Source organism: Dromaius novaehollandiae, chromosome 2, assembly GCF_036370855.1.
Source record: "Dromaius novaehollandiae isolate bDroNov1 chromosome 2, bDroNov1.hap1, whole genome shotgun sequence".
NCBI lineage: Eukaryota > Metazoa > Chordata > Aves > Casuariiformes > Dromaiidae > Dromaius > Dromaius novaehollandiae.
In genome coordinates, this window is record NC_088099.1 from 43,148,164 (window position 1) to 43,175,835 (window position 27,672).

The 27,672-nt window shown below is 37.6% G+C and overlaps 1 protein-coding gene across 1 annotated transcript in view; it reads left to right on the plus strand.

Moving 5' to 3' along the window:
* AGMO (alkylglycerol monooxygenase) overlaps positions 1–27,672 on the plus strand; it is a 196,988-nt gene that overhangs the window by 74,178 nt on the left and 95,138 nt on the right. Inside the window, exons 4-5 of the mRNA XM_064506346.1 lie at positions 8,871–8,974; positions 15,852–15,947. Coding sequence (XP_064362416.1) covers positions 8,871–8,974; positions 15,852–15,947 — 200 coding nt within the window. The remainder of the gene's footprint in view (positions 1–8,870; positions 8,975–15,851; positions 15,948–27,672) is intronic.

Here is a 27,672-nt window from a genome sequence, read left to right on the forward strand (position 1 = left end):
AGAGAATGATCTTTTTTTTCCCCATTTCATTCCAGCAGTTTCCTTCTAAGATCCTCCAAGATGAATATATTCTCAAATTGCATAAGCTGACATTTCAGTGGCTGAGAGGCTTTTCAAAAATATATAAATGAATTGAAGAAGTAGAAGGTTCTCTGAAGTAACCTTTTTTTAATTTTAAGAATCTATTTAATTTAGTCTCAGTTCCCTTTATCATCAAGCTATGGAGCAGAGTGCTAATTTGGTCACAGTTAATGTGTTTCACATATTTATAGCATGGTTTGACATCAGTGTTCAGTAACACGAAGTTATATTATACAGGTTGGCAAATACTCAGAACTAAAGACTGCCGATGCTGTAATCACCCACATTTGGAGAAGCTTGAGTCAAGTCTGCAGCTTGTATAAAGTGGCATAGCTATAGAAGTCACTTTGCACCAGGTGCTGAGGATCTTCTCCTTTACGCAGAAATTTGTTGCAGGTTTTTACTTTAATATATAAATCTAGTTTCACCAACAGAATGATTTATGGTTGTGCAATTAATGAACCATATGCTCCTCTTTGTAGTAAAAAAAGGTGTGGAAAGACCTAAGTGCTGCAAAAATTGCTACATCAGTGAGCTGCAAAAGTTAATATATACCATGTCACTCAATCAAGAGGTTGCAAGGTGTAGGGTGGATAAACTTTGCAATAACCAGTAGGAACACTCATTGAAGAAAGGCTAACTGAAGAACTGGGGCCAAATATTGGACTTAGGCTGTGAAATACTTGACGTGGCTTGGGACTGAGCACACAAACAGGATTTTGAACTATGATTTACTTAGCCTTGAAACTGCCATGGCACCAATCCATTTTCTGGTACAAATCAAAGCTGCTTTTGCACTGTTACACCTAACGAATCTGTTATGAAAGCCGTGATAGCCAGAAAACAGGCTACCTTAACGAAGCCTTTTCCACCAACGGAAGGGATAAGGAATTGTGTAACAGCTGCTATTGTAGTGGTTCCTCATCCAAAGTCCCACACCTTTGCTCAGGAGATCATCTAGAGCTCAGGCAAACAAAAACGTTAAGACAGCTACAGAGTTGCTGCAAGGAACTAGAGAGCTTGGATGTTTGGCTGCAGGAAGGTGTGAGAAACAGGTTGGTCCAAGTATGGCAGAATTTTTACCAGAGACATGCTGTGCACTGAAAAAACTTGCCAAATATTCCTCTGTTTTCAGAGATGACATATATACACATTACTAAAACTTCATTCCTTCTGCATGCTTCTCCATCTTTTGAAGTGTTTATATTTGTCTTTATGGAAGTGTCCAAATCCAACATTAACAAGCTAAAATTGCTTTGGACTGTACATCTTCTCCATATGTTTCCCCGTAATGGAAAGCACATTCATTTTCTATTGAAAGTATGAGTGAAGTCAGAGTGAATTAATTTCTGAATCCTTACCTAGTATACTGTATTTCTTTGTAGTTTTCTATGGTGTGGGTGGAGAGATACTGTTCAATTGCCAGCAGCTATATGAGGAGCTTCTTACAGGCCATGGGTTAGGGCTGCTGTAACTGACTTTAGAGTCTCACTCTTGTCTGCATTGATATAAGTTGTAGGAAGTTTGATTTAGGCATCTTAGCTACTGTGGGCTTCTGAGGGAACTACCTGCACTACAGTGAGTCTTGGGGAACATTTTGGATTTTTGTAGCTTTTCCGTAGATGTATATTTATGAGGATGCCAGGAAATATCACAGGGCACCTATGGGTTGAGAGGACCATTATTTCTGAGCATTTTGTGGTGGGTTGAGCTTTGTACCTTTCCTAACCACATGATACACAGATTCAAAAGTGTATCTGGGTATAATTTGCAGTCCCCTGGATTTTTGCTACAAGGGGATATGATCTGGCCCATTGTTTGTTCTGGGTAGCATGTGTAATACTTTGGCTTTTCTTGATTCTTCCCACGTTTCCCTAGACCATTCTGCATTTTCTGTTTTGCAGATCTTATTGTGGATTTTTTGTGTGGGAGCAGTTTTGTGTTTTCAACTGGTATGGCAGCAGATCAAGCAGGAGGTTTTGGCTTGTGCACAGATTCTGGAGGCAGGTTTTGTAGAAGGTTGCTCCAATCTTGGCTAGTAAGCCATGGGAGAATATACCATATACTACTTGATTATAAGCTAGCCCACTCACTGAATAGTTTGCTAACCACAGACAGTAATTTAAGAAGAGGGCTGAAAAACAGAGATAGTACTGAAGAAAGCACAGAAAAAGCACATCTTGCATCACAAAAAGATCAGATGCTGAACGCCTAGTGAAGTTTCCTAATTAAGTTTTTAAATCACAACTCTGTATGCTATGGAGTGTCACCCAGTAGTCTGGCTTTCAGTTTGAGAAGTGCTGCGTGACATGCTCTATCATTATCTACGTTGGAGTTACTTGGATATTGCAGTACATTTTGTTGCAAAATGACCGAAGAGGACTAGGTTGTGCTGAGGTTGTAAAGGTGGTTTTGAGTTGTTCCACTTCTCCTCCTGAAGCATGAACTCTGGAAGCAAAGGCTAATGTAGTCTCTTTTTGCTGTTATACCGAACAGTAGTTGACCTCCTACTTTCGAAGTGCTCAGACTTAGTCTGTGTCAGGTACACACTCAGATTAGTACTTCCCTATAAGAATGTGCAGAAGAGGAAAGTTAAGAAAATTGTCTGAAGCTCTACAGTGAGTAATGACTTATTCAAGACTAGGACACAGATCTTCTTACAGCTAGTCCTTTGATTTACATGTGTGGCAATCCTGAAAATACAAACTGCTAACATTCACTGTAACCAAGGCCACAAAGTAAGAAAAATGTGTCTTATTAAAAAACAAAAACAAAAGGGTGTAGATTTCCCTGTATGCACACTTCTTTGTGTGTGGTATATTATACAGTCTTCCAGATAAATTCCTTGGATCTAATCCCGTTCTCATTAAACCCATAGAACCCTATGCATACAGTAATGTAGCTGAGGATGTAACTGGTCCTATTAGAATAAATATTGTAATAAGAATAAAGTTTGTTATAGGAAGGAAGTGGAGGCTTTTGGCAAATAAGCTATCTTAGAACTCCCATTCAACAGCAATTAACAAAATAACATAAAGCAAAGTTGGATCAGAAGGAAGAGGAAGAAAAGGAGGACCTAGAACACACCAGACCAAACCAGAGAGTTGCATAAGGCAGTGGCCTGTAATAGCTAGTTTTGTTAGGGAGATGGTAAGTAATTTGTCTAGGTAGATTTCTATTTTCATGTGAGATGAAGAGGATTCATAGGGAACTTCTTGATTTTAATAGAGGTATCCCTCCATGTCCCAAGGCACAGTATTTTAAGCAGTTTTCATTAAAAAAATGGTAATTGTTCCTCCAAATGATAAAACTTAAGCGATGTTCTTTCTTTTTGGTTGTTCATCCGATGCAAATGTAAACTCCAGCAGGGATGAGACTCTTCAAAAAACCCTGCGCGAGAACAGAAGACTCCTTCAAATATTAGAAGCGTCAGCAGTACAGATCAATTAGAACTAGGCAGGAAGGTGTTGGGTAATGAGGCAATTGTTGTTTTGAGCATAAGAGAAGCTAATACTTGAGTGGTGAAATTATTTTATATTTCCAATAATGTATTACAAGGAAGGTTAATCACAGATGCAACCCCTACTACAAATGTTAAAGTACTATATATTCCTTTCTCTTTTACCTTTGCAGGGAAGGTTAAATTGCATAGAGAAGAAATAGCTGAAAGGTTTATCTTCCAGGCCACCTTGATTTCCTTTACTTACCCTGCCTGGAAGAAAGTAGACCCAGGAGGTGAGCCCTTTTCTAGAGCGGGTAAACAGACACAGTACACGGTACACTGTCTGAAGCGTTGCGGGTTACAGCTGCTCCAGGAGGCAACAGTCGCCATGCTGTGGGCAGCAGGGACCACACCTTGCACGGCAGGTTTCTTGCTTAGCTTTGCCAAGTTCATTCATTACCTGGTAATTTTGTGACATTGTGCACATAATATTCCTAAATTCTAAGTTTGTAGCTAGATAAATTATAGTTCAGTTCATCACTGACTACTTTATTCATCTAATCTTGCAAGAGGTGGCAGGCATAGTCAAACTGAAGCTGGTTTTTATTTAATTAAAATAGATTCTAAAGGGAAATTTTAACCTGCTTGTTCAACTACAGTCACTGTTGACTGAAAGAGAACCAAGCCTTTACATGGCTCTCATCTTATGGGACTATTTCTAAATCATCTGGATGCTTTTTTATTTTTAATTTACGTTTAAATCTGGAAACCCAGGTATGTGCAAACAAATTACACCTTTTTAACTAAAAGATCTATCTAATCTCTTAAACTAACTAAAATCTATCAGATCTTTACCACTGCATTGGTTTGGAAGATTGTGAAAAATCGTTGTTTTCATTGACATAGCTCCTTGTAATGGCTACAGTTTTTTTGGCAAATATATTTTCTCCTGTTGTTAATTAAAATGTGATGGGCTGTGGAAATCACTGAAAGCTAGGAAAGTGAAGAACAACAAAGACTCAGTTGGAACTTCCTGCACCTTGTATTCTTAAAGAGTAATCTTTTGTCTATAATGACCAATTTCTACATCCACAAGGGAAATACTTGAGAAGTAGTGAGATATGGCACAGGTCTATCTTTGGGTCTCCTTCAAAGGGATTTGATTAATGACAAAAAATGAATCTGAAATATCGAAAAAATTAAGGCTAAATGGAATCACTGGTTGCCATGCCAATATGTGTGTGCGAAACGTTACCTATTTATTTATTAATTATTGGGGGGGAGGGAAGAAGTGGAGAAAGGGTGATATCATTCATCTTCCATCCCTTTGGAAAACCCAAAGGAGAAAATCAGTGGGAAGGAAACCTTGTGGTGATCTTCTTCACCTTCTGCTATGATGGAGAAATAGCTCTAATAGAAGATACAGGTGGTATCTCCAGTTCTCTTGCATCCTCGTGCTTTTCAGATAGCTCTGAGTAAAATTTTACAACTTATAACATAGCATGGTGTGCTTTCCTCAGGTTCTTTTTAAAGAATTGGCATGGTGTTTGGATCAGAGGAAGATTAGAGCAACTCTGTTTTGTTACTGGAGATTATTATTACTTAATACATTATTATTACCATTGTAATAATGAGTCAATGAATATTTTGGCCTGTCACCCAATATAAATCCTGAAAGAATCATCATGTAATTTCAAAAGAGAATGAATTGGAATTGTGTCATCTCGATAGGTGAGAAGGGAAAGGAAATTGGTGGTGCACGGGAATTGCAGGATGGTGGATGGGTTTATCATCCTTCTGGCCCTAGTTTTCAGTTAGTTCTTTAAGTCTCCATAATTTTTTCTCAGATCTGCTATTGTTAAAGTCAGTGGGCTCAGAGGAGTTGAGAGATTTGTATCTTAATAAGAATAATTTTAAGCAAAAATGAAGATTTGTGTTTGTTCAGCGTTAATTCAATATATGACTTCCAGTGATATTACATAGAAAAGGGGAGGCTGAGGGAGCTGGCCTGGAGAATTTAAAGCTTTGGGGGGGGGGGGATTTAACAGCAGCCTTCCAGCACCTGCAAGGAAGTTATCAAGAAGATGGAGCCAGGCTTTCTGCAGCAGTGCATGATGGGTTGGTGATACACAAAAAACATATATTGAAACAAAAGATATAAGGATGGATATAAGGAAAAACTACCCCACTGTGAGGACAATTAGTCCCTGGAACAGACTGCCCAGAGAAGTGTGCAGTCTCCATCCTTGGAGGTTTCCAAGACGCAATTGGTTTGAGCCTCATAGCTGATCCTGCTGTGAGCAGGAGGTTGGACTAGAGACCTCCTGTGGTCCCTTCCAACCTGAATTATCCTATGATTCTGTGATATTCAATCTCTTGAATCAAAAGTAGCAATTTTGTGCATGTGTTTATTCCAGTTATGTACATATTTTTAATTTACCAACTGTGTCAGAAATCATTAGAGCTTTGTCCCATTGCCTACTTTTCTTCCTGTAGCTTTACTGGAGAGTTAACTAGAGAGAGGTGACCTACAGAATGTAGTAATACTTCCTGGTTTCTGCATGGATTTTTTTAACTGTGTCAGCTCTGTCTCTGTCTCTCTGTCTTCTAGGGTGGCATTATGTAATTCTAAATATGAGAAAGTACATGTGAGACAGTCTTTTATAATTGCGTTCTAATCCAAATAATTTTTCTTGCTTTGCTTCAAGTTATGGTCACTTTGAATGAAAGAGTGAAACCACCTAACCCTTCTATAAACCCTTTTCACCTGCGGTTGCTGGTAATTAGTGAACAATCAAACATGCTCCTTGATAAGTGCTTGGTCTGGTTCTTATGTTTGTGAGAAGTCTTTTAGCTGTTATGGATGCAGTGTGTTTAGCGTGCTAATGGTTAGAGACTGGACTTTGGATGATCCATTTCACACTTAGTTCATTCAAGAAGTTATTCTACTTATAATAAATACTACCAATGATCTGTTTATTCAGATAAACATTTAGGATGAAAATTATTTCCAATCATCAGCTCTGCCTGTTATCATCAAGGAATTTAGCATAGACTGATGTTAGCGAGAATAGGATAAAGGAACACGATTAAATTTACTCAGCCATAACAGCAAAGTCAGAAGTAGCTTTAGCAGTTAAATTACTTGTGTCAGAATTGTTTGTTTATGTCCCTAATACTCCTATGGTCACCTTTTGAATGATAGATCATTTAAACTGACTCGCACATATGAAAGATTAACATTTTACCAATATGCAGTTACCTTATTCCTTATTCTTGGTAGTGTAAAAGGTGGTTTAACTGAAAATCGAATGCTAATAAAATGCCTTTTTAGTAATTCATTTTGAAAACCATTTGAGCTTAACTAGAAAGAAAGTAGACTGTAAAAATCATCATAGATTCCCTTCCTTGAACTTTTCACAATGCTGAAAAATGACTGAGGGAAAGAAGCAAGATCCAGTTACTGTACCCTGTTTGTACAGCTGTACTTCATTGAGTGAAGGCTTGTGTTACACACAGTTTGTGATAGGAAGTAAATGCTTTTAAAACAACTAAGGAGACAGGTCTTTAACCTCCACCTTTTCAGATGCTTTGTTCACTCATTTAGCTTCTGTCGAGGTCTTGGGAAACATTTCGAATACAAATTGTTATTGAGTACTGAAGCTCACCTGAATAATTCATCTCCTAGGGAGCTCACCAGGCAGAGATGCATTAAGACTTTTTTTTTCTTTTTTTTTTTTTTAAGCGATTGCTAATTGTCAATATAGTGCACACTTGTTCCTTCAGGAGAAAATTCATTTAAAGAAGGAAGACTTCTCAGATTGAGTGTTAAGTGGGTTTTGTGATATTTTAAATTACAGTTTTAATTCAGCTATTGTAAGGATTTTCAAGGACTTAGAGGACATTGAGAAAAGATGAAGTTGCTATATAAATTACTAAACTGTCAAAATTTGTTAGATTTAAAATTCTCAGATGCTATCGTACAAGACTGTTACCTCCTGTTACAGGACTATCTAGTCCCTTAAAATGGTGAAGACTCCTTGAGATTCATTAAGGCTTTTTTTTTTCCCTTGTCTTTTGGCATCAGTTTACTTTACAAGTACATGTTAATCACCAGGCCTAAGCTATTTGACCTAAACTTGGCATTAGATAGTTTTGGGACTTTAAATCAGCATTAGAAGATCACTCTGTGAATGGGCTCCTAATGTCTGCCAAAGACAGTTCTCTGCTCGCCCTGGTGAAGCCCATCTGTGGGGATAGGGAGCGCACAGCTGGCGGTCAGCCAGTGAATTTTTAATTTCTGTAATCAGCTGGGGCTTGGTGTATATTTCATCCCTTGAAATACAGGTGACCTTGAATTTAGTTTTATGCTAAATAGGCTGCATTAGCCACCCACTTTCTCATTTTGCTATAATTAAGGCCTTCTTGATAGCTTGTAGCTATACATCTGATGGCCATGAACATTTCTGGCTTTCTTTTCTGTTTGATAACCTCCCACTTAAGACTGTCCAAATATCAATATTCACAGCAAAGAGGCCACCCAGATGTTCACTTAATGAAAAAATGCCTTGAAATACAATTAGGATTTTGAAGTGTTCCTCTTCGCTGCAGTGAATCAGCGGTGTCATGCCTTTGGAGCACATGACTGACACAGGTTTTGCTCTTATTCCAGCAACTTTTTAAAACTGTAACACAATAGAGCAACTGCTCTGCTTTGGCTGGATCTGGAGTTCCCGGGAAATGGCCATTTGTTTTTCCATTTGTCAGTAGTGGGCAGGCAATGGTTGTGCTTTGTGGTCTGTGATACAAGTGGACTTGAATATTTAAATGCGCCAGAAAATCTTAAGCACAATAGCAGATACCAGTTAAGTTGTTTAAATATAAAGTATGAGATTTCTGGCACACTTTGTGTCTCCTCCTAGTCTTGAAATATAACTTCAGAAAATGAGCGCAAGCATGGAAGCATCCTCAATCCTTGTACCTCTGAGCCCCATAGCAGAGCTCCTGTGGACTCTCGTGTTATCAGGGCTTAACTTGGGCTCTCTGGGTGTTTAACCTTCATCACCTTCCGCTCTTCCACTGATGCTTCATGTCCTGCCACAGCCTTACCCTCCTCACCGATAACTTTACACCCGCTTGCATCCACTAGCTGGTGTTTAACCCAAACTCAGCTCTGCGTGTTAGTTTTTATTACCTGCTACACTGTAGTATAATAGCAAAGTGTAACTTGGGGGATTAGTTGCTTTAGTTCAAAAAAAAGAAAAGCATGCGATGGGGGAGAACCATGGGAAACAAATGTTGCTTTGTTCTCCTGTACATGCCGCCTTAGAAACTGTGTGTTTTGCAGAGGTTAATTTACTGTGGGCAGCGCACCAAATACATCATAGCTCTGAAGATTACAACTTATTCACAGCCTTGAGACAGTCTCTACTGCAGAGATATACCTCCTGGGTAAGTTGCACAAAGTTTGACAAACAAAGTGAAATCAGAAAGATTTACTAAAAATTAAAACATTGTGTTTGATTCCTTTCAAAGTAAACATCATTGAAAATGTGTGGCACTGAAAAGCACAGCACAGAAGTTGAAAGTGAAAAATGTGAGACTCTTAAGCTTGAAAAATACATTCATTAACACTTTTTTTAGCAAACTGTTGAAAACAGAGAAGTAATTAAGAAGGCTAGTTATAATTCTGTTTTTATACATTCATAACTTTCCAAGAAAAATGGTACAGGTTATTTTTCATCCATTTATTCATGCATAAGTACAGAAAAAGATCAGTGAGTATAACATAACTCTAGAATATGTCTGTATAAAGGAAAGGAGCAGTGAGAGAAACTACTAGCAAAGATGGCTTTGGACATGCAGTGTATTTATTTGTTACTGCTCATTCATGTCATTTGTCAGTGCTCCAAGTAAGTGAGTGAAGTATGCTAGTATGTTTTTATTACTTTTTCAGATAAAATTTAATGTAAATGGTGAGCTGTGTGCACGTCAAATACAAATTAAAAAGAGTACTTATTAATGGATTTTATTCCAAGTAAATTCATAAATTTAACAAATTTTGCAGTGTTTGGTTTTGGGCCCAGGATAATACTGCTTTCCTCAATTGCTCTTTAATATTTTCTTTTTTTAATTCCGATTGTGCTTTCGTAGTTTATTTAAAACATGTATATAATATCTTCCAAAATTGAATTTTCAAAATTAGATTTCAAAGGTAATATTAAGAAATATGTTGCATATGCCTGAACAGCGTATACTGTTTTTTCCAGAAGAAAACATTTCTCTAAAAACAAATGAGCTGGAAAAATACATTCAGGTAAAATATCTGAATACTTCCCTACAAAGGTGCCTGTTTCCCAAAAGGCAAAAGATGTAAATTCTCATCAAAAAATATAACTTACATCTGTGAAGTTTTCACAATTTGAGTTACATTTTCAATCCATTTTGGAACAAATTGTCTTATCATTCCTAATAAAATAAAATAAAAGAGGAAGCATCTAAAGTTTTCATTTGGACAATTCTGGATCATTTTATTTATAAAAACATTGAAAAATATTTTGATAATGTCAAAACCTTTGAAATGTATGTATTAAATATAATTCTTATATATAATGGAACATAGTGATTAAGAAATGAAAATTTAACTGTGCTCAAAATCTGTTTATTACTAAATGAGAATACTATAATGGTTCATTTAGATAGCTGAAAACAGTGTTTCACTTTGGAGAAATGTTTCTATTTTTTGCAAAACTGTGTTTTCTAGTAGAAAAATGTCGCACTAAAATTTTTTTGACCAGCTCTATTTATTTTCTTGGCTGTATGTCTCCTGTGGGTTTGGTCCAGCTTTACTGAAGTCATTGGGAACTGGATCAGGCCCTGCATCCATACTGCATAAATCACGCAGCTTGTCAGTTGCCTGTCTAAGGCAGTTAGATGTTTGATGGCAAATAGAAAAAGGGCCACCTGTTGGAAAAAATAGACCTATGCAACCAAAAGAAATTGTGTCGTTTGCTAACAGCCTCATTATTCTCCTTCAACTCAGAATGCCCTAAAATCTGGTTAGTATTGCATTGATTTTATTTCTGCATATATACTAAAAGCAGTATGTATATATTTTTAAATATACATAAAATAGATAAATATTCTCCTCCAATTCAGTATAATATTGGAGGTGGATAAAAGCCCACAGTCCTCTGGCAATCTCTGTGACTTGCCTGTGCACAAAGGACTCAAAGCCAGAGTATGTGCTCACACAAATGCAAATCCAGTGCAACTCCATTAACTTCAGTACAGTTAGTTTGTATTTATGTTCATGTAATGGAGCATGGATCTAGCCTGTTATCCATAACTGTTTCAAGCATGTGATACTAGATGAGTTAAATCAATAGGTTGCAAAAAAAAAGATGAGTTTTCCTGGATATTATGGATCAGATAATATTTCTTAGTTTTGTGTCTTAGAAGTTTCTCTGTAAATTACTCCTTTTTTTTTTAATTCAGAAGATAGTCCTCTGGTGTTAGCAGGAGTGCCTCAAATTTAAATGATGATAATGAACAATAGTGGAAGGGATGTATGTGCTGTCATAACTCTGCTTCCTATGTAAATACTGCCATGTTAGAGATTTAACCTTTGCACATTTACCCTTTGGGACCATATGTGCAAATGCATTACAAAAACAATAATTCAAAAAAGACAGAAAGCCTGTGTGTACATGTGGGTGTGTGTATGAGTACTTTGCCTGTCTGCGTGGTTTTGAGGATGATACCTCAGAGAGCACAAAATATTCAGGAAGGCCAAGATACCTCCTCAGATTCTGGACACAGCCCTCAGGACCACACTGGTATCATCCAGCAAGTAAAATATGTACATTTAAAATTCATTTGCTTTGAGCAGAGGGAAGCCAACCTAGGAGACAATAATGCTTGTGTGCAGTGGTTTTTTTTCCCCGCAAAACATTTGATATTAACCAAAACATTTGTGTTTACCTCCCTCGAGAGCTTTTGAGAGGTGTGCCAATTTTCTTTCTCCAAAACCTTATTAAACATGAGCACAATTCTTGCTAGTGCTTCTGGCACTGCTCTTGTGTGGACTGCCAGGCTTGCCCAGAACACCAGGGCTGCATTTGCCTTGAGGCTGAGTCTTGGTGAGGTCTTTAGTTCATCTCTGAGAGTGAGCCGCTCTCGCTGCCTGCGAACAGTTGAATGCAGTTTGACATCCAGTTTTGTGGAGGCTGTGAGAAAGTTGTGGTGGATGATGTGGGATTGTGGGACTGTTCTGCTGCCAGCTCTGTATGTGTTTTAAGTTAAACATGATAAGATAAATAAATCAGTATATTAATCTGTGTGGGTTGTGCTCAGGCTGATCGAAAAGATGTGGAATGAAAGAGAAGAGAAAAACATGCTTTAAGTGCGATCAGTGGTGTGAGACATACTCCTGAACTTGGACTCAAGTGCCAACTTCATGTCATTTGCACACAAAGCATTTCTGTTATTCCAGTGGAAGAGGGGTAAAGAAGCAGACCTACTGTCAGACTGAGAGATGGTTTTCAAGCCCATCTTGGGGGGAAATGATGTGGAAAAAATGTCTATTTATTTTTGAAAAGAAATCAGCAAGCTAATGTTGCATATATTTTTGCTTCTGATGAAATGTGCAGTTAAAAGTGTAACTGTGAAAGGAAAAAGTGGCATAAACAGCTTGAAAAGCTACTACTCATTTAGTCCTTTGAGTACCAGTTCTTAATTTTCCTCCAAGGGTAAGATTTAATTCCAAAAATTAGATCCATAATATTTTAATAGCTTTACGCTATACTTTTAGATAAAGGGTTGAATAATGGCTTGTTGATTTAAAAGCAGTGGAAATGTCTGCATATATATTTGTTCCTTTTCAAAAGGGAATAGGTAATGCTGCTCTTTCTAGCACGTAGTCACAAAGTTCACCCCTTACCTAACGAGGAGTCTGCCAGGTTCTATAGGGGATTTTTTTTCTTCTTTTTCTTACCTCTAATTCTGGACGAATCCTCCCACAGGTATACGCAGCCTGAACTTGTTGTGTGTCGCTTTTGTGCGGAACCCCCAGCTCTGCGCTGGTGGAGAGCTAGCGAGGTCAGCAGGTGGCCCCTGAGACGCAGTGCGGAGGCAGATAGGCTCAGCGTCGGACCTGGGCAGGAAACTCTCAGCCCTTCTGCTAAGCTTCACAATTCTCAAGATTTTCCCTTTCTCTAGTGGGTATGTTTAGAAGCTTTTAATTAAAAAGGAGAGAAAGTGAGAGCATGCCCAAGCCAGCGAGCGTGCAGAAGCACAGGGGACATGCACTGCTCTAAAACTACCAGTGACTTTATTGGTAGGGCACAGAGCTGCGATACAGCAGACATCTTGATGAGTCCCTCTCCACCCCCTCAATGAGTGCCTTCCCCATCAGCTTATCAGTTATTGCGGCTCTCTCTCAATCTCTTTTGTTGAATCCACAAATGGGAAAAGTTCTGTGAGCATGATAAATGTTTTTCTGTAGTTTTGACCAGAAATTCCATCTTGGAGCCAAGGAAGCTTTTTCTCTGCAGATTAGCGAAAGCTGGTAAATTCCCATGAAATGTTTTGATTTGGGGGATTGGCATTTCCAGTGAAAAACAATTTAGTGATTTTTTTTTCCTGATATTGATCCTGTTCTTTCAGTGGAACCACAAATATGAGAAACCAAGTCTTGTTTCTCTTATGTCGGAGAGCTTTTCATCTCTCCCTATGTGTTCTGCTTTTGTAAATGATCCTTCAAATCCTTTCTGTGCAAAATAAAACTTAGAATGCAAGGAGACATGAAGCACTGGGAAAGTGTTCTCCCTTGTCAATCTCAAATTTACCTGTAGATTTACATAAAAAATCCTCCAACTCACCACTTAGCAGGGAAATCCTAGTACTCATTGTGAGAAGTAGGTTAGAAAATAAATATGAAGATGATCCTTCTTCCCCTCTGAGTCATCTGCATATACCACCAAGTTGCCTATGCTACTCTTAGAAAAAAAACATAGCATTTTTAACCCTGCTTTAAATCCTGTAACTATATATCCATGAATAATCTGAAAACCATCTGTTTTTTTAAAATCAACTTCCTCTCCATTTCTTTTAGAAAATTCCTCCTCTTGTCATGCCACTAGACAGGTACAATCAATAATAAGAGAAGACTGCCCTACCTTTACTTAAATCTTGCCGTGTGTCCTACTCCTTCATTGGCTTCTTCATAAGATAACCTTTGAGAAAAACAATCCTAGCCTTCATATTTGTGGGACAAATATCTCTCAGTCTCTTTTTTGTAGCTTCTCCACTTCTAATAATTAACTACTAAGGGGGTCCAGGTTAGTGGAAGGAGGAAAATGGAACTCAGACTGACTCTACACCAGAGATGAGAACATTTCTTCTAAAGTGTGGGAGACACTATATTTCCGCTTCAGATCATGGAGAACGGTGAGGGTTGAAAGCTGGTCTTCTATTTACTGGTCTTCTGCATAAAACAGTCTCATCTCCTTTAAGCACATAACTCAAAAAGAAGGCTCATGCCCACCTCTGCTCCAGGATTTTATGTCTAAATGTCCCATCCCTTTTAATGGCATGTACTACCTCCCACTTTAGGTAAGAGCTTCAATGAATATTTGTGAATTGGCTTAGATGAGTTAATCTTAGGGACTTGAATGTGCAAGTTTCACCTTCCAAATAGATTTTTCTTTTTTTTTTCATAAAAGTTACATAAGGACTCAGTCTTTGAGGATCAGAATGATTAAAACAAAACAGCCGATTGCGTTTTTTCTCCAGGTTCAAAAACTCAGCACAATCCTTCAACCACCTTTGACTCTATTTATTGGAAGAGAAATTTTTCCAAGTCATTCAACCAGAAATTGCCTACGTATAGTCTATGGAGGAGCTGTGGTAGCTCCAAAGATGTGAATGTAGCTTTTGAAATCATGGCTGTCCTCAGCACTATGAGGCGATTGCTGAAGCTGCAGTGACTTAACGGGTTTCTTTCCTGTGCTTCAGGCTGCAGTTGTTGCCCGGTGTTGAAGCTGGCAGACCAAGCTGGGGTTGCAGGCCCTTAGTCCTCCAGTGGCTCTTGACACTGAGAAACCATTCTAGTGACCTTTCCAAGAGCATCACATCACTGAGATGGAGGTGGACTTGTTTCACAGCCCCAGCTTGGTGTCTTACCCTTTAGATGGAGTTCTTGACAAAAACTGGGGGAATATCAGCATTAAACACTAAGTATTATTTTTCTTCAAACTTGTAATAAGGAATGCCTGGTTTAGGAGCCTGGGCATGGCTCTCAGATTGCTTTCTCTGATGTTCCAAGATTTGATTTTCTGAGAAGGACAATAGGAACTTGAAAACGCTAACTCTGTGGTGTGTGTCATTGGGAGCTCTTCTTATTCCTTGCCAGAATTTTCCTTGCGTACCTAGAGACTTAAAGTTTTGAAGACACCTCCACTACTGTTTGGTTTAAAAGAGATCTTTGTACTTTAGGAAAGGATTAACTTCTCAGTGCAACTGGTATAGGATTTTTTTTTTTTTTTTTTTTTTAAAAAGACTAACCTGATTCTGAAGAAAGCAGACTGACTTTTAACACGGGATGGTCATGAAATCTCATCCTATTAGATAAGACTGAGCTATTGCTTAGCCAGTGGAGCAAGTAATTGTGAAATTATTTGGACTTTAGTCTCTATGTATGATACTAGTGTCTTGCCTAAGGAGGCAGTTTTTTGAAACTATTTTCATGCTAGCACTTAGCACCCAGGAATATATCAGTATATCAGTCAGGACAGGGCTTCAAGGGAGATGCTGTGAGGAAGTTAGGGTGAGAATTTACAATTAACTTTGAAAGCTGAGTAAGCTGCCTTGCCCTTTTGGTGCTCACATAGGGAGTTAGAGAGGAAAAGCTATAGTGCTATAAATTCACACCTTGCTTACTCCATGATAATTCTCTTCTATAAGTAAACCCTTCATATCAAAGATATATCTATGTCCAGTCCATATCATAAATAGAATAAATGTCTAATTTCAGGATTTCTGAGTTCCTTACCTGATTTTGCAACTTGCTCACATTATGACTTTTGGCAAATCTCTTTTGCAGCAATTTATGTCCATTTGTTATAACATATCTAGTGGTAACATAATAATCAGTATCTAGTGGTAACATAATAAACAGTATCTGTTTTATATAATGTCTACATTACAGAGGTATTATAAGATACAATTAACTTGTGCAGTGCTTTGAGCTCCTGAGATAGTGCTTCATTATATCATCGCAATTTTAGAATGATAATTATAATGTATATTTTCTTTCTCATTTTTTCAGGTATTCAACCTGCCCATGGCTCTTTTTATCCCTCCTTCAGTGTTTGCTGTTCATCTACAGTTTAATCTTCTTTACCAGTTTTGGATACATACGGAGGTAAACCAGGTTTTTAAGCCATACCTAGGCAGTTAGCCTGGAGCAGTGTCCTGGAAATCCACTAGCAACTGATTTATTGTGTAAGAAAAATCTTTGTCTGACTTTTTTAAGGAGAAACAGCTGTTCATTTTTATTCCTTTTTCAGAATATATATTGCTAAGTTTATAAGAGGCAATGAGGCCAGTTGGTCCCAATTAGATTTTAAAAAAGTAACTGTAAAGAATCAAAACTTTTTACTATTTTAATACTACATTTTTCTATCTTGCAGCTTATTAAACATTTCTGGCAGATACTGAAACTGATTTCATTTCTAAGATAAATATTTTACGGAAAAATATTAGGAAAAACTCCTAGTCATTTAGAGTTACAATGGAAGTCAGATACTGTTTCCTTCTTACTGCAAGTCATTCCAAGACAAAAAAAAATTCTTTGATTATCTGCTAGCAATTTGTTTATGACTGCACTTATGTATTTTTGTGTGTGACTGTGTAGACCACATCTATTTTGCATACATGCACAGGTAGTAACCCCTTTGTAATTAGTAGATAGTTTCCCACTTCTCAGGTGTGGGACGACTTTCTTTAAAGACCTTCTGACTACTTCCTTGCACTACACTAGAGGTGCTTAAAAGCATCCCATATTATATATTCGCAGTGTATTGCTCTACTAGGCTTGTGAGCTGATTACCTCTGAAATACTTTTACTCCTTTGGTTACTCTGATTATTCAGATATCATTTCCACTCTACTGTTTCATTGTGCCATCTATAGGATGATCCATTTGGAAGACAATTTGATTTTCTTTACCTGCTGTTCTAGGCAATTGTTATTTAAATTGTAGATTTTACTTTCTCTTTTCTGTGTGCTTGTTTGATAAAAAAGCTACTTACAGTGACCCATTTGCAAACTTCTGTTGTTGCTTAGTTCTGCTTAGCACATTTCTAAAGTCATTAATACCTGTCCGAAGCCCTGCAACATCACTTACCGATAGTGATTAGCAAAGGCTTACAATAAAATGTAATGCACATCACCACGACTCAGGACTGGCATAAAGTCTTGCAGTACACAGTCTTGTAAAAATGTTTTAAACAAATTTGATTCAACACTTTGAAATTATACCAAATGAACACTTTGAATCATGTGGGAGCAATGTTTATTTGACCATGCATTAGAATCCCCAGACTGACTTAACTATGTTTTACCACCAAGAAGGATATAATAGGCCTCATTTAGCTCTTCACTGCTGTCTGTAGCCATCTCTTCCTTGGCTGAGACATTTCTAATGTTCTGCTGTGTAGCAGTAATGCCGTGAGTCTCAGCACTGGTGCCACAGTGTACTTCTGAAGTTTCTAAAGTGCCTTTCAGAGGCCTATGAATCACCTGCATCCCTCCAAAGTGCTAAGTCCTTTGTAGGGCTTAAAAGGAATTTCCATGGTGTATGCACCATGTGCTAGTATCTCAGCAGGAATGTATTTTCATCTCAATGAATAGGTACGCACCCCTTATTATTAAATTTTTGCATCAGTAGAAAAATAACAGATCTTTTGTATTGATGCAGCTAATCCAATCATAGATCTTTGTTTACAAAGGAAGATATTCTGAAAGTTGATAATGTTGATGCTATTTTTGTAGTATGGTTGAAATCAGTTGAAATATGTTGAAGTCATGCTTTGAGGTCACAAATGATGTCAAAATAGAAATTGGGGTATGCTATATATTAGCACATTTCCTGCTCTCAGGGGCAAGGACCCCAAGGACAGATAAGACAAGACAAAGGAAGGGAAACAGCAGTAACTATTGTAGTCAGTTAGGGATTAAATTAATAACTAATATTTCTGGTGAAGATAGTAGAGTGTTTCACCATCATACTATGCCTTTTGTGACAACTGGAATATTTTAACTGCATTTAGAACTGGGCCATTTTTAAGTTCTTTTCAAAGTAATTTTTCTGTTTTTTAACAGCTCAAATTATCTTACATAGATAAGAATAAAATGAAAATCCCATCTGTAAGTCCCAGTCCCCAGCAGCTCCCCAGTGCCTGGGGTTGCTTGGGGCTGCAGGCCCGGCATACTGCAGAAAATGCGATCATGGCTCAGTGACTGCTGCTGCCCCTTGCTCTGCAGTGCCAGCTGCCTGCGAGGGCTGAGACCTGGGAGATGCCCAATGTCCAGGCAACTCTGGTGTCCTCTGGGAGCCCGGCTGGGGGGTTTTACAAGGCAGCAGTACATGTCACTGCGAGGGTCTAGTGCAGACACACTGCATCTTTTCTATTCTGCCACTGCAAGTTGTAAAGTTTGCTTCTAAAATGCAGGAGCATTTGATAAGAAATGTAGAGTTTATCATCAGCTTTCTTCAATAAACAATTTTTGCCTCATTAGCACTGAAAGGCCTAATGAAGGGGGTGCACAATCTACTTTTCTATAGAAGAAAAAAAATAAATGATTTTTAAGTAATAGGAAAGATGGAAAGTATATCAACCAACTTCTTTTGGTTTGGTTTAGATTTGAGATATTTAGGTTCTTGCTGCATAAAGAACTAATTCAAATTCAATTCAGTGATTAAAAAAGGATTGTGCTGTGCTGAGACTTTGTATGTCATATTTCAGCCTAGAGCAAGAGTTTATAGCCACAGTACAATCCCTGATATTTTCCCAAACTTTAACTTAGAATGTGTCCTGTATTGTTTCAAATAATAAACTTCTCTTAACATTATAACTTTGACCTTTTTCAATGTTTGTTATGTCAGCTTCTGTCCAGCTTTCCTACCAACAAATCAGACATAGTCTATTTTATTTTAGATCAAGTAGCTCATATAGTCCTGTGACAACTGCATACCAAATCATAAAGATGAAAAGTACCCACTATTTGTATCTCAGTTAGACTTCTCTATTTCCTGCATACTTGATATGCATCAGCTTTTGGCCTTTTATGTAAAACAGGACAGCATTTTTAACACTATAAAGATTATAACTAAACCGTTCCTTTAGTAATAATAAAAGATTTCTAGCACCAAAATCAAAGAGACTGTTGAAACAAATAAAGCATTTCTCTAATTAATCAAGAAAGGGTGGATGTGCTAGAGTGAAAATACTGCTTTGTGACTTATATAAGTTATGTATATGCATTTAACTATATTCTTCATTACAAGAATTTCTGCTGCCTGAAGGCTGCCTTTATTTCACTGCTTCTGTACATTATTGCACTGTTTACATGGCAATTTCAAATTGTATCAGAAATTTTCCAAATATATATGTTTTTAATCTCTGAATAGCACCAAGGAATTGAAATAAATTTCATAATTGTTTATTTAAATGACAAAGGAAAAAAAGAAAAAGCTTTTCCTAGTGCGGCATAAAGATAGGATCCCAATAAATCAAGAGAAAACAATTTTTGGTCCAATCTAATCCTATTTAGCTCAGTGGAAAGACACAGTCAGTAGATGTGGCCTTAAATGGACTGGGAGAAATGTTTCCATGACTAGACCATTCTCATCTAGACTGTGAGGGGAGTGAAAAAAAATACTTTGGTCAAAGAGCACTAAAAATCTAATTTTTCAAAAGCCACAAAACGTTTCAGGACTGTTACTGACAGAGAGAAATACTCCATTTCAGTTTATTTTCACAGGTGATTCGGAAGGTCTATGGTTCATATTAAACTATATCCTTCCGCTGTGCATTTATTACAACCAATAAGTTAGGTGTGTTTATAACCTGATAGACACCTGTGAAAAACAGAAATTAGTTTCTGTTGGTTCAGCTGTAATTTTTATGAGATGTCAAATTGTATTTGGAAAGTATCAACTGAATCAATCCCTGTTGGTAGTAATTGCGACAACAGATTATTCCTTGCCTGTTTGATCTTTGTGATGCATTAGTATCTGCTTAATTTTCTAATTTAAGGAAAGACTGTAATCTGCCCTTTACCATGCTCACAGAAATCAGGTTTCTTAAGGCATCTCTTTTTCCCTGATTTAAGTCTTCCTACTTCATCAAACTTTGGGAGCATAAAAAGGTCAGCCACTGCTATTACCGCGGAGCAGCAAGGGTGAAAACAGCAAGGAGTGGGAATTGTTTCGGCAATATTTTACGAAGGCTGGCATAAAAGAAGTGAAATCCACTGCTGATACAGGGCAGAACGCAACATGTGTATTTTTGTTATGGTCAGACAATGGCCATTCAGTAAAAGTGCAACTTTGCTGATGCATACAGTCCCCCGGGCAGCAGGTTTCAGAAGCGCAGGGTGTAATTTCCGACTGCTGGGGGCCAAAGAGAGGAGGGTGGTCCCGGGCGCTCCGCTGCGCGCTCCCGGGCTCTCTCTGTGACTTTGCTTGGCTTTGACTTCTGCTCTGTTTTCTTTTGTGAAGAACTTTGCAAGAGACATTTCTGAGGCTTCGTGTTTTTGTGAGAAAAGGGGGTCTCGTCTCCCGGCTAGGCCAGTGAATTCAGTTGGGGGCAGGAAGCCGCGCGCAGCCCGTGAGCTGGCTGAGCCCGGGCGGGCTGGTGCCAGGTTCTTACACTGATCCCTCAACTCCTACCTGAGGAGAGGGCCAGATTCAGACACACTCTTTTGTGGTTTAAATATGAGCACAGAGTGAGCAAATAAATTAAACAGGTAAATGACAAAACAAGTACAATTAAGTAAAATACATATTAGTATACTTGCTTCTTTTAAGTAGCAGTACACTTGTGATTACTGCACCATTATCAAACGTTGCTCCTGAGACTTTAGAGGACATACGAGTCTGTTTAAGCAGAAACTCTTTGAGGCAAATGTCCAAGGGGTGGCACATAAAAGAATCACAAAATCTTTAAGACAGAGTGTGATTAATAAGTGACAGCGTTAGGCAATAGATAAAATATTCAGTTATTGACTTCCAAGTCCTCACAAATGAGATTGACCCTCTTTTTCTTTCAGAATTTTATTTTTCCATTTCTTTTTGTATGTACCTTTTCCACATTGTGTGCTCTAGTCTCATTTTAATAAACAAGAAAAGAATGCAGGAACAACAAAGTATATAAAGGTTTATTTGAAACAGTTTTGGTAGTTTAGTAATTTAAAAACAATTTAGTAATATGTTTCTTAAAGGAAAACTGAAAGGTAAATTTGATCAAGAAATGAGGTTTTGTGTTTAAAAAGCATTTTAACAAAACTTAGGTGAATATAATGTATTTAAGTGTTTGCAGTAGGAAGAGGATACTTTTGTTTTTGTGGTTGTTTTGTGGAGGCTTGGGAGGTTTTTAATAATGACCTAATATCTGCAATAGTTTGCAAATGACAAATGAAGCTGCTTTGCCAGTGGGTAAAAAATTCCAAGGCCCTATGTCTGCAAAGGCATATTTGTGCTTAGTTTAAAGTACTGTGAATAGTTCCTATGAGGTCAGTGAGACTTTTTGTAATGAGTCAAATTTAATATGTGCATAAGTTTTTGCAAGATGATAGTATACAGGTGGTATTGAATGGATCACAGGGGAAACCAGGTATGATTGACTGATCTGATTTCCTGGGCAAGGTGAGAAATGTTGTTTTTTAAAGTAAACAGCATCAATAATAAAAAGTAAAATCAGTAATAATCTAACATGTTGAGTATGATCGTGAAATTGTAGTTGAATTTGTTGACAGAAATTCCTGTGGAATTCAATTAGTTTATGGCAAGAAAATCTTTCTTCTTCTGTATTTTAATATGTTGGTTCATTTAACAGGCAAACCATCTTACTCTCTTTAATTCGGCCACTACAGCCACAAATAGACACGAGTCTTCTTGGTGTGCTCTTTCAGACCAGAAACACTTACATCTGTCCTATTCAGTTTACAAGGGAGTAGTCTAAAAAGTTACCGTTCACAAGAATTTTTGCTGAGTCATCAAAAAGATGCATGTAATTTATAGTTGATACATAACCATTCCTATAGCTTGATATTAAAAAACATGTTTGACAACCCTTGGCGATCCAAACGATTTACCTAGGATTCCTAGAAACAGTTCACATCATGTAATATTCTACTGTCTGTATCCATTTTGAAACGATATCTTTTCAGAGCAGTAAAGAACCAAGAAATTATTGAAAAAAACAGTGGGAAATAAACTAATCACTGGTTTGCATAAAGAACAAAATTTTGGTTTATGAAAGAAAGTTCTGGTCCCATTCCTGATACCCGATGCTTTTATCATTCACAAACACATTGTTCGCCTGTGACAAACTGGCAACTCAAGCATTTACTGTGGAAAGAGGGAGAACAAGTAAGGCTGTAAAAAAGAGAGATTAAAAAAAGATAAAAATACTTTATTTAATGCAGAAAGTGCCTTTGTAGGTCCAAATAAGATATATATATATATACAACATAGACAATAAAACTTGAATGTGATTCCAAGAAACAAAAAGATCTCACTGTTTCAATCCAGTGTGTCTGCCAAAATGTCTTATTAGATTTTCTGTCCAACCCAAAGGATGAAAGTCTTGTCATCATTGCACTTGCCAGAGGGCAGAAAAAAGGAAAGCTAACAACACTCTCACTAAGCAGAAACACTAGCAATAAGTGCAAAATGTGTTCCACTTTTCCAAGGGAGTCAATGAGAGGGAAGAAGTATGATCTTTCTAGATATATAAAGTGTGTAGCTCTGTTTTTTGTTTTAAATAAAAAGAATAACACAAGAGTGAGAAAATAAAACCTCCATTAGAGAGTACAAAGTGTTTCTGTCCTGTAATGGGCTGCACTTGAACACTGTTTAATCAGGAAAAATACAGAGGGATGAGGTTTAGAGTTCCTTCATTGGCATCTAGGACCTAGATGGTGATTAGGAATGCCTGTTTTCTACCTTAGCTGGCTCACATGTGCCTCCCATTTTAAACCAAAGGCACTTAGGTATCTGAGCCTATCCTGACGTGGTGAGTTAAGTATTTAATTCCTATCTAGTCTCTCTTTCTATTGAGCTGCAGAATAGAAAGACACTGAAAAATATCTAAATCCTCTAAAGGGACTGTGTTTTGCTGAGTTTGCTTAACACATCCTGCAGCTTTGAATTCATCAGGCAGCGCAGGAGCTGTGATCATTTTCATTCAAAAAGTGGCTGCTACATAATTATCTGCTCACTCTGCGGGGTTTGAACCTACAGCTCCCACTTGCAGGAGAGTTGCCTTGGATGGGCAATAATCTGGGCAGAGGAAGCCTCTTCCCCCAGTTGCAGCTGGGCCACTGCTGAGGCCAGAGAGGGAAGGCTCATACCCAGGAGCTTGACTGGCCGACCTAGTGATTAATTCCTTGAGTTTGAGTGCTGGTGTCTGGTCCTTGCCCCGAAGACTCTTCTTGCAAGAGACAGCCGCAAAGTGTTTATTTCACCAGCAGTAAGCCTGACTATTGCTAATCTCCCAGCAGGAATCCTAGAACTAAAAATCATAGTTCAAGAATTTTATCTAGCACACTCATGTCCGTTATGTCTCTGGAGGTTTATCAAGTTAAAAGTGAGAAGAGCTACCTGGAGACACAGCACATTTCAGTGCATTCTGTATCCTGCAAAACAGTCTAAGCAACCCATTTACAAAATAAAATAATAAAACAACAATACAGTCAACAAAACCTGTAAATTTAGCTTCCGGTGAAAGGATGGCTCATTAATATGGAGATAAGTAGAGGTTAGAGAGACCTACACACTTTCCAAAGAAAGTCTAATTTTCCAACTTTTTAGCATAATTACATGGAATAATATCAATTTTTGTTTATAGCTTGTCCATATTGAGAATCTATTTAAATTAATTATGGCTTCAAAGCCAACAGAAAATGTGAAATTTATTTGTTAAAGACATAAAGTGCAGGATACTGGCTGTATTTTGGTCTATTTAAAGAGGAATGTGAAGAGCTACACTTTGACCTTTTTTCGATTGTGTCCGGACTGGCATACTGATGTAATACTTTCTGGTTTTTTTCCCCATAATTGCCTGCATGTATTTGTCAAGCTGATGAAAAATAATGAAATTATATAGCAGTTTTTATCCTGGAGCTTGATTTAAATGCTTAGCTTGATATATGACCAAAAAGGTGACTTTTTCCATGCTCTGCTATTAGTAATGCTGCATTTAAAACAAGCAGTTAATGGAGGTCTTCTCTCATTTTTAGTGGACAAATTGTTTGAAACATCGTATATATGTGCTTATCTTCCCCAGAGGAAGGGTTAATTAGGCTTTCTTTTTAATAGAAAAATTGCATATACCTATTAAAAGTGTTAACTGAAATATTCACAGAAGATGCCAATTTGATTCCAGCCTTGGCCTCCTGGTTGAGAGGTGAAACAACCAAAAGTGACAACAGTCTGACTTCAAGATAATTTATTATAAACACATTTCTAAAGTCTGTGTGTTTATTATATAAACATACCCTAAGCCTGACTATCCATTAAAACTAGGCTTTCACCTACCATTCCTGCAATCCAGATTTATCAGAAATCCACCCCCTATGAAACTCTTTATGATCCCAACAGGCCTGATTCCTCTAGCTTGTTTTATTTCTAAACTATAAATATTGTTTTTTCACTCCTCAGTGTGGAAATTTGGCTACATCCATTTTACATGCTTACTGGAGTAGAAAACTGCCTAATCAGATAGGAAAACAGCTGGCGGTGTATAAATCAGGGTTTGCCGAGGATTTCAAAGTGTGAAACTGGGCAGACGAGCACATATCCTAGGAGTTCTGCCTTTCCCTAGCATCCCTGTAGAGATTTCACATGGCAAATATGATCACCGGGGCCATCTGTATAAATATATGGGTGTGTTGTCCTGAATTAACTCGGCAGCTCTGTTGGGGAATGTATTTAAGGTTTTGTTTTTAAATTTCCCCACCGGACTGTCTGAAATACCAGGAAGAAAAATCATATCATCTTGATTTTGATGAGGAAATCAATAGTAATATGTGCTTTGCTACCAACTGGTCTAACAGAAACCCCAAAGTTAAGTTCGGAGTGCTCCTTAGTGAAGCTCCAGGGACGAATTTATGCTCTCCTGTCATGTAGGTCAGTAATGGTAGGATATTGAAAGTAATGCCGTGCTACAAACAGCCTTTTTTATACTTTAGGGAAAAAAGAGAAAACAGAAGAAAATCTTTTCATATACAAATGGTTTTACTGTAACATTGCCTCTTCTACTCAGTCAACATGCCTTTCTAACGTTCATGTCGAAGCAGAGTTAAGTAGAGATTCATGTTGTAGTGGTGACAGGAGGAGTTGTTCTACAAGATGTAAAGTTTCCCTTGGATTTCATGTCACGATTTTTTCTCATTATTTAAACAAGAACTACATTGAAGTGGTGCAGGTACCAGGCAATAAAGATTTCCCTTGGTGCTGACAAATCCTGAGACCGCAAACGGAGGTGCTTACATGCCGCAAGAGATACTGCATAATGTTCTTTTCCGTTAAGGCTGGGGATTGCTGTCACAAAGGAAACATCTTTATTTAAGAACTACTAATACATAAAAAAATTTATTTCTCATTATGGATGAAGATTTCACTTCCAACATGTTTTCTTCAGTAATGTATGGAAAGAGTTTCTAAGAAAGCAGCTTTGAACTTGCCATATATATTAAACAGTTCCTGGAATTGCTTCAAGTATTTTCATAGTAATTCTGCTTTATTGTTTAGCAATACCTAAGTACAATAATGCAAGAGTATGTTGTTTGTTAGAAATAAAATGAAGAGGAATACATGTTTTGTGGAGAGATCTGACAAAGCTTTTATAAGTGGTACACATGAGATACCTACACATTGGGTTCACAGGCGGTTTATCAAGTCCATTTGTGAGGGTTTTGGCAAGTGAAAATTGTTTCTGTGGCTATAAGTTGTTAAAAAATAAAGCCAACAAGGAAAAGAGTTTTGCTGGAATGCGGCAGTTCACCTGGGGGTCACTGGTATGGGAGCTGAGGTGCACATGATGTGTTAATTGAGAGAGGAAAAATTGGAGACAGGGCTTGATTTAGAACAGTAGGCGGCTGTGCCGAGGAAACAAGCACAAGCCCAAAGCCCCCTGGCCATGGCGTTCAAAGCAGCAATAAAACCATGGCTGGACAACAGTTGGAGTACTCAGACTCTACCTTTTAGGGCTGTTGGTAGCTGTGATTTTGCTGCCTTCCCAAAATAACTGCAAGACAATGCTACAAAGAACACGGGGTGAAGTGCTGTTGATAGGGATGTTGAACAATGCAGTTTCCACTAAAGATTTTAAACTTTTGAAACTGCTCTCCAGTACAAATGTCTGAAACAAAGCTTTCTAAAGTGCAAACAAAAAATTTCATTGCAAAAAGTTTTTTCTTTTGTTTCATGAAAATCCTGATTATAAGCCACAAAAACTGTGAGAGGAATTCTGATATTATCACATTCATTTGTTAATTTTCTACTTTTTAGTTTAAAAATGCTTTTCCTCAAATGTGATAGGATATCAGCAATCACGTGAAAATCCTTATCCTAAAGATAAGGATTTTCTTTTCTTTTCCTTTTGAAAAAGAACTTCTGAAATTGCTGAAATTGTTTTGCCATATTATATGACAGACCAACCAGCATAAATGCCTTTGTGATAAGCCTCATCACTGCATAAATATTTACCAACTGCATTGCCATTGCTGCTCTCCGAGGAAAATATCTGGACATAGCAAAGGCATAGAAATAGGCATAGATTGACAGCCATAAGGTAGATTGATGGATGGAGTAATTGCCAGTGCCTCTTCCTCTCTGTTGCCTACTACGTATTCTTTCGAAAGTAGATCGCTGTTATACCACATTCAGTTTTGTCAGTTCTTACAAAGTTCAGCCTTTCACTGTGATTTCAGTAGTTTGCTATTTGCTTCACATGACAGGGTCAGCAATCACAGAATTTTGCCCAGCAAAAATTGTCTTACTATCCCAGCCTTGACAATTTACTGTGGTGAAAGATCTGCTCGTAAGTGTTTTGCCTATGGTAAGATGGCCAAATGTACAAAAATTTAACAAAATTCAACAAAATATTTTGCTTCTTTGCTGCACCGTGCTGCACGAGTCTTGCAAAGCCAGGTTTCCAGAGGTGATATTTTTCTGCTTGTTGCAACAGGTGTATTTATAAAATGTATTACCTTTTGGCACCAAGATTTTTCCACTGAAAACAGCTTTTCTATTTTAGAATTTAGTACAAGATATGTAGAAATAAACTTACTAATAGCAAAGAAAGTTTCTAGAATTAGCACACTGTATTGTTCTGAGCATCGACTGAACATACATTTTTGTTGTGTTGTAGCCAAAGTGGTGTTTTATGGTTTGCCAGTTTCAGCACACCAGATTTTTGCTCAGTCAGGTACGTGGTTCTGTACCGCATCTGAGATTAAAAGTCATGTGGTTTTAATTGTTATCTCAGATGATATTTTCACCAGTAAGCGCCTCTTATTTCTCTGCAATGGATGTAAACCTGCCTGAATAATGAATAGAAGTAGACTAAGGCATCAATCACTAATGATGCTGCAGGGAAGATATTTCAGAAGACTTGCAGATGTCATCACCCAAAAAAGACTATTTTGTGGCCTGGGATCATATTAAATGATGGGAGAGATTTCACTTTCCAAAGAAAATACTTCCTCTAGGATTAGTCAAAAGTACTTATTTAGAATTTTACTTAAGTTCCTAAAGTCCTCAGGGAGGCCCAAGATGTAAAGGATACCTATATATTCAGCATGCCTGTGTATAATACGGACTTTCAAAAGTTGAATTTTAATTAGAAAAATGTGATT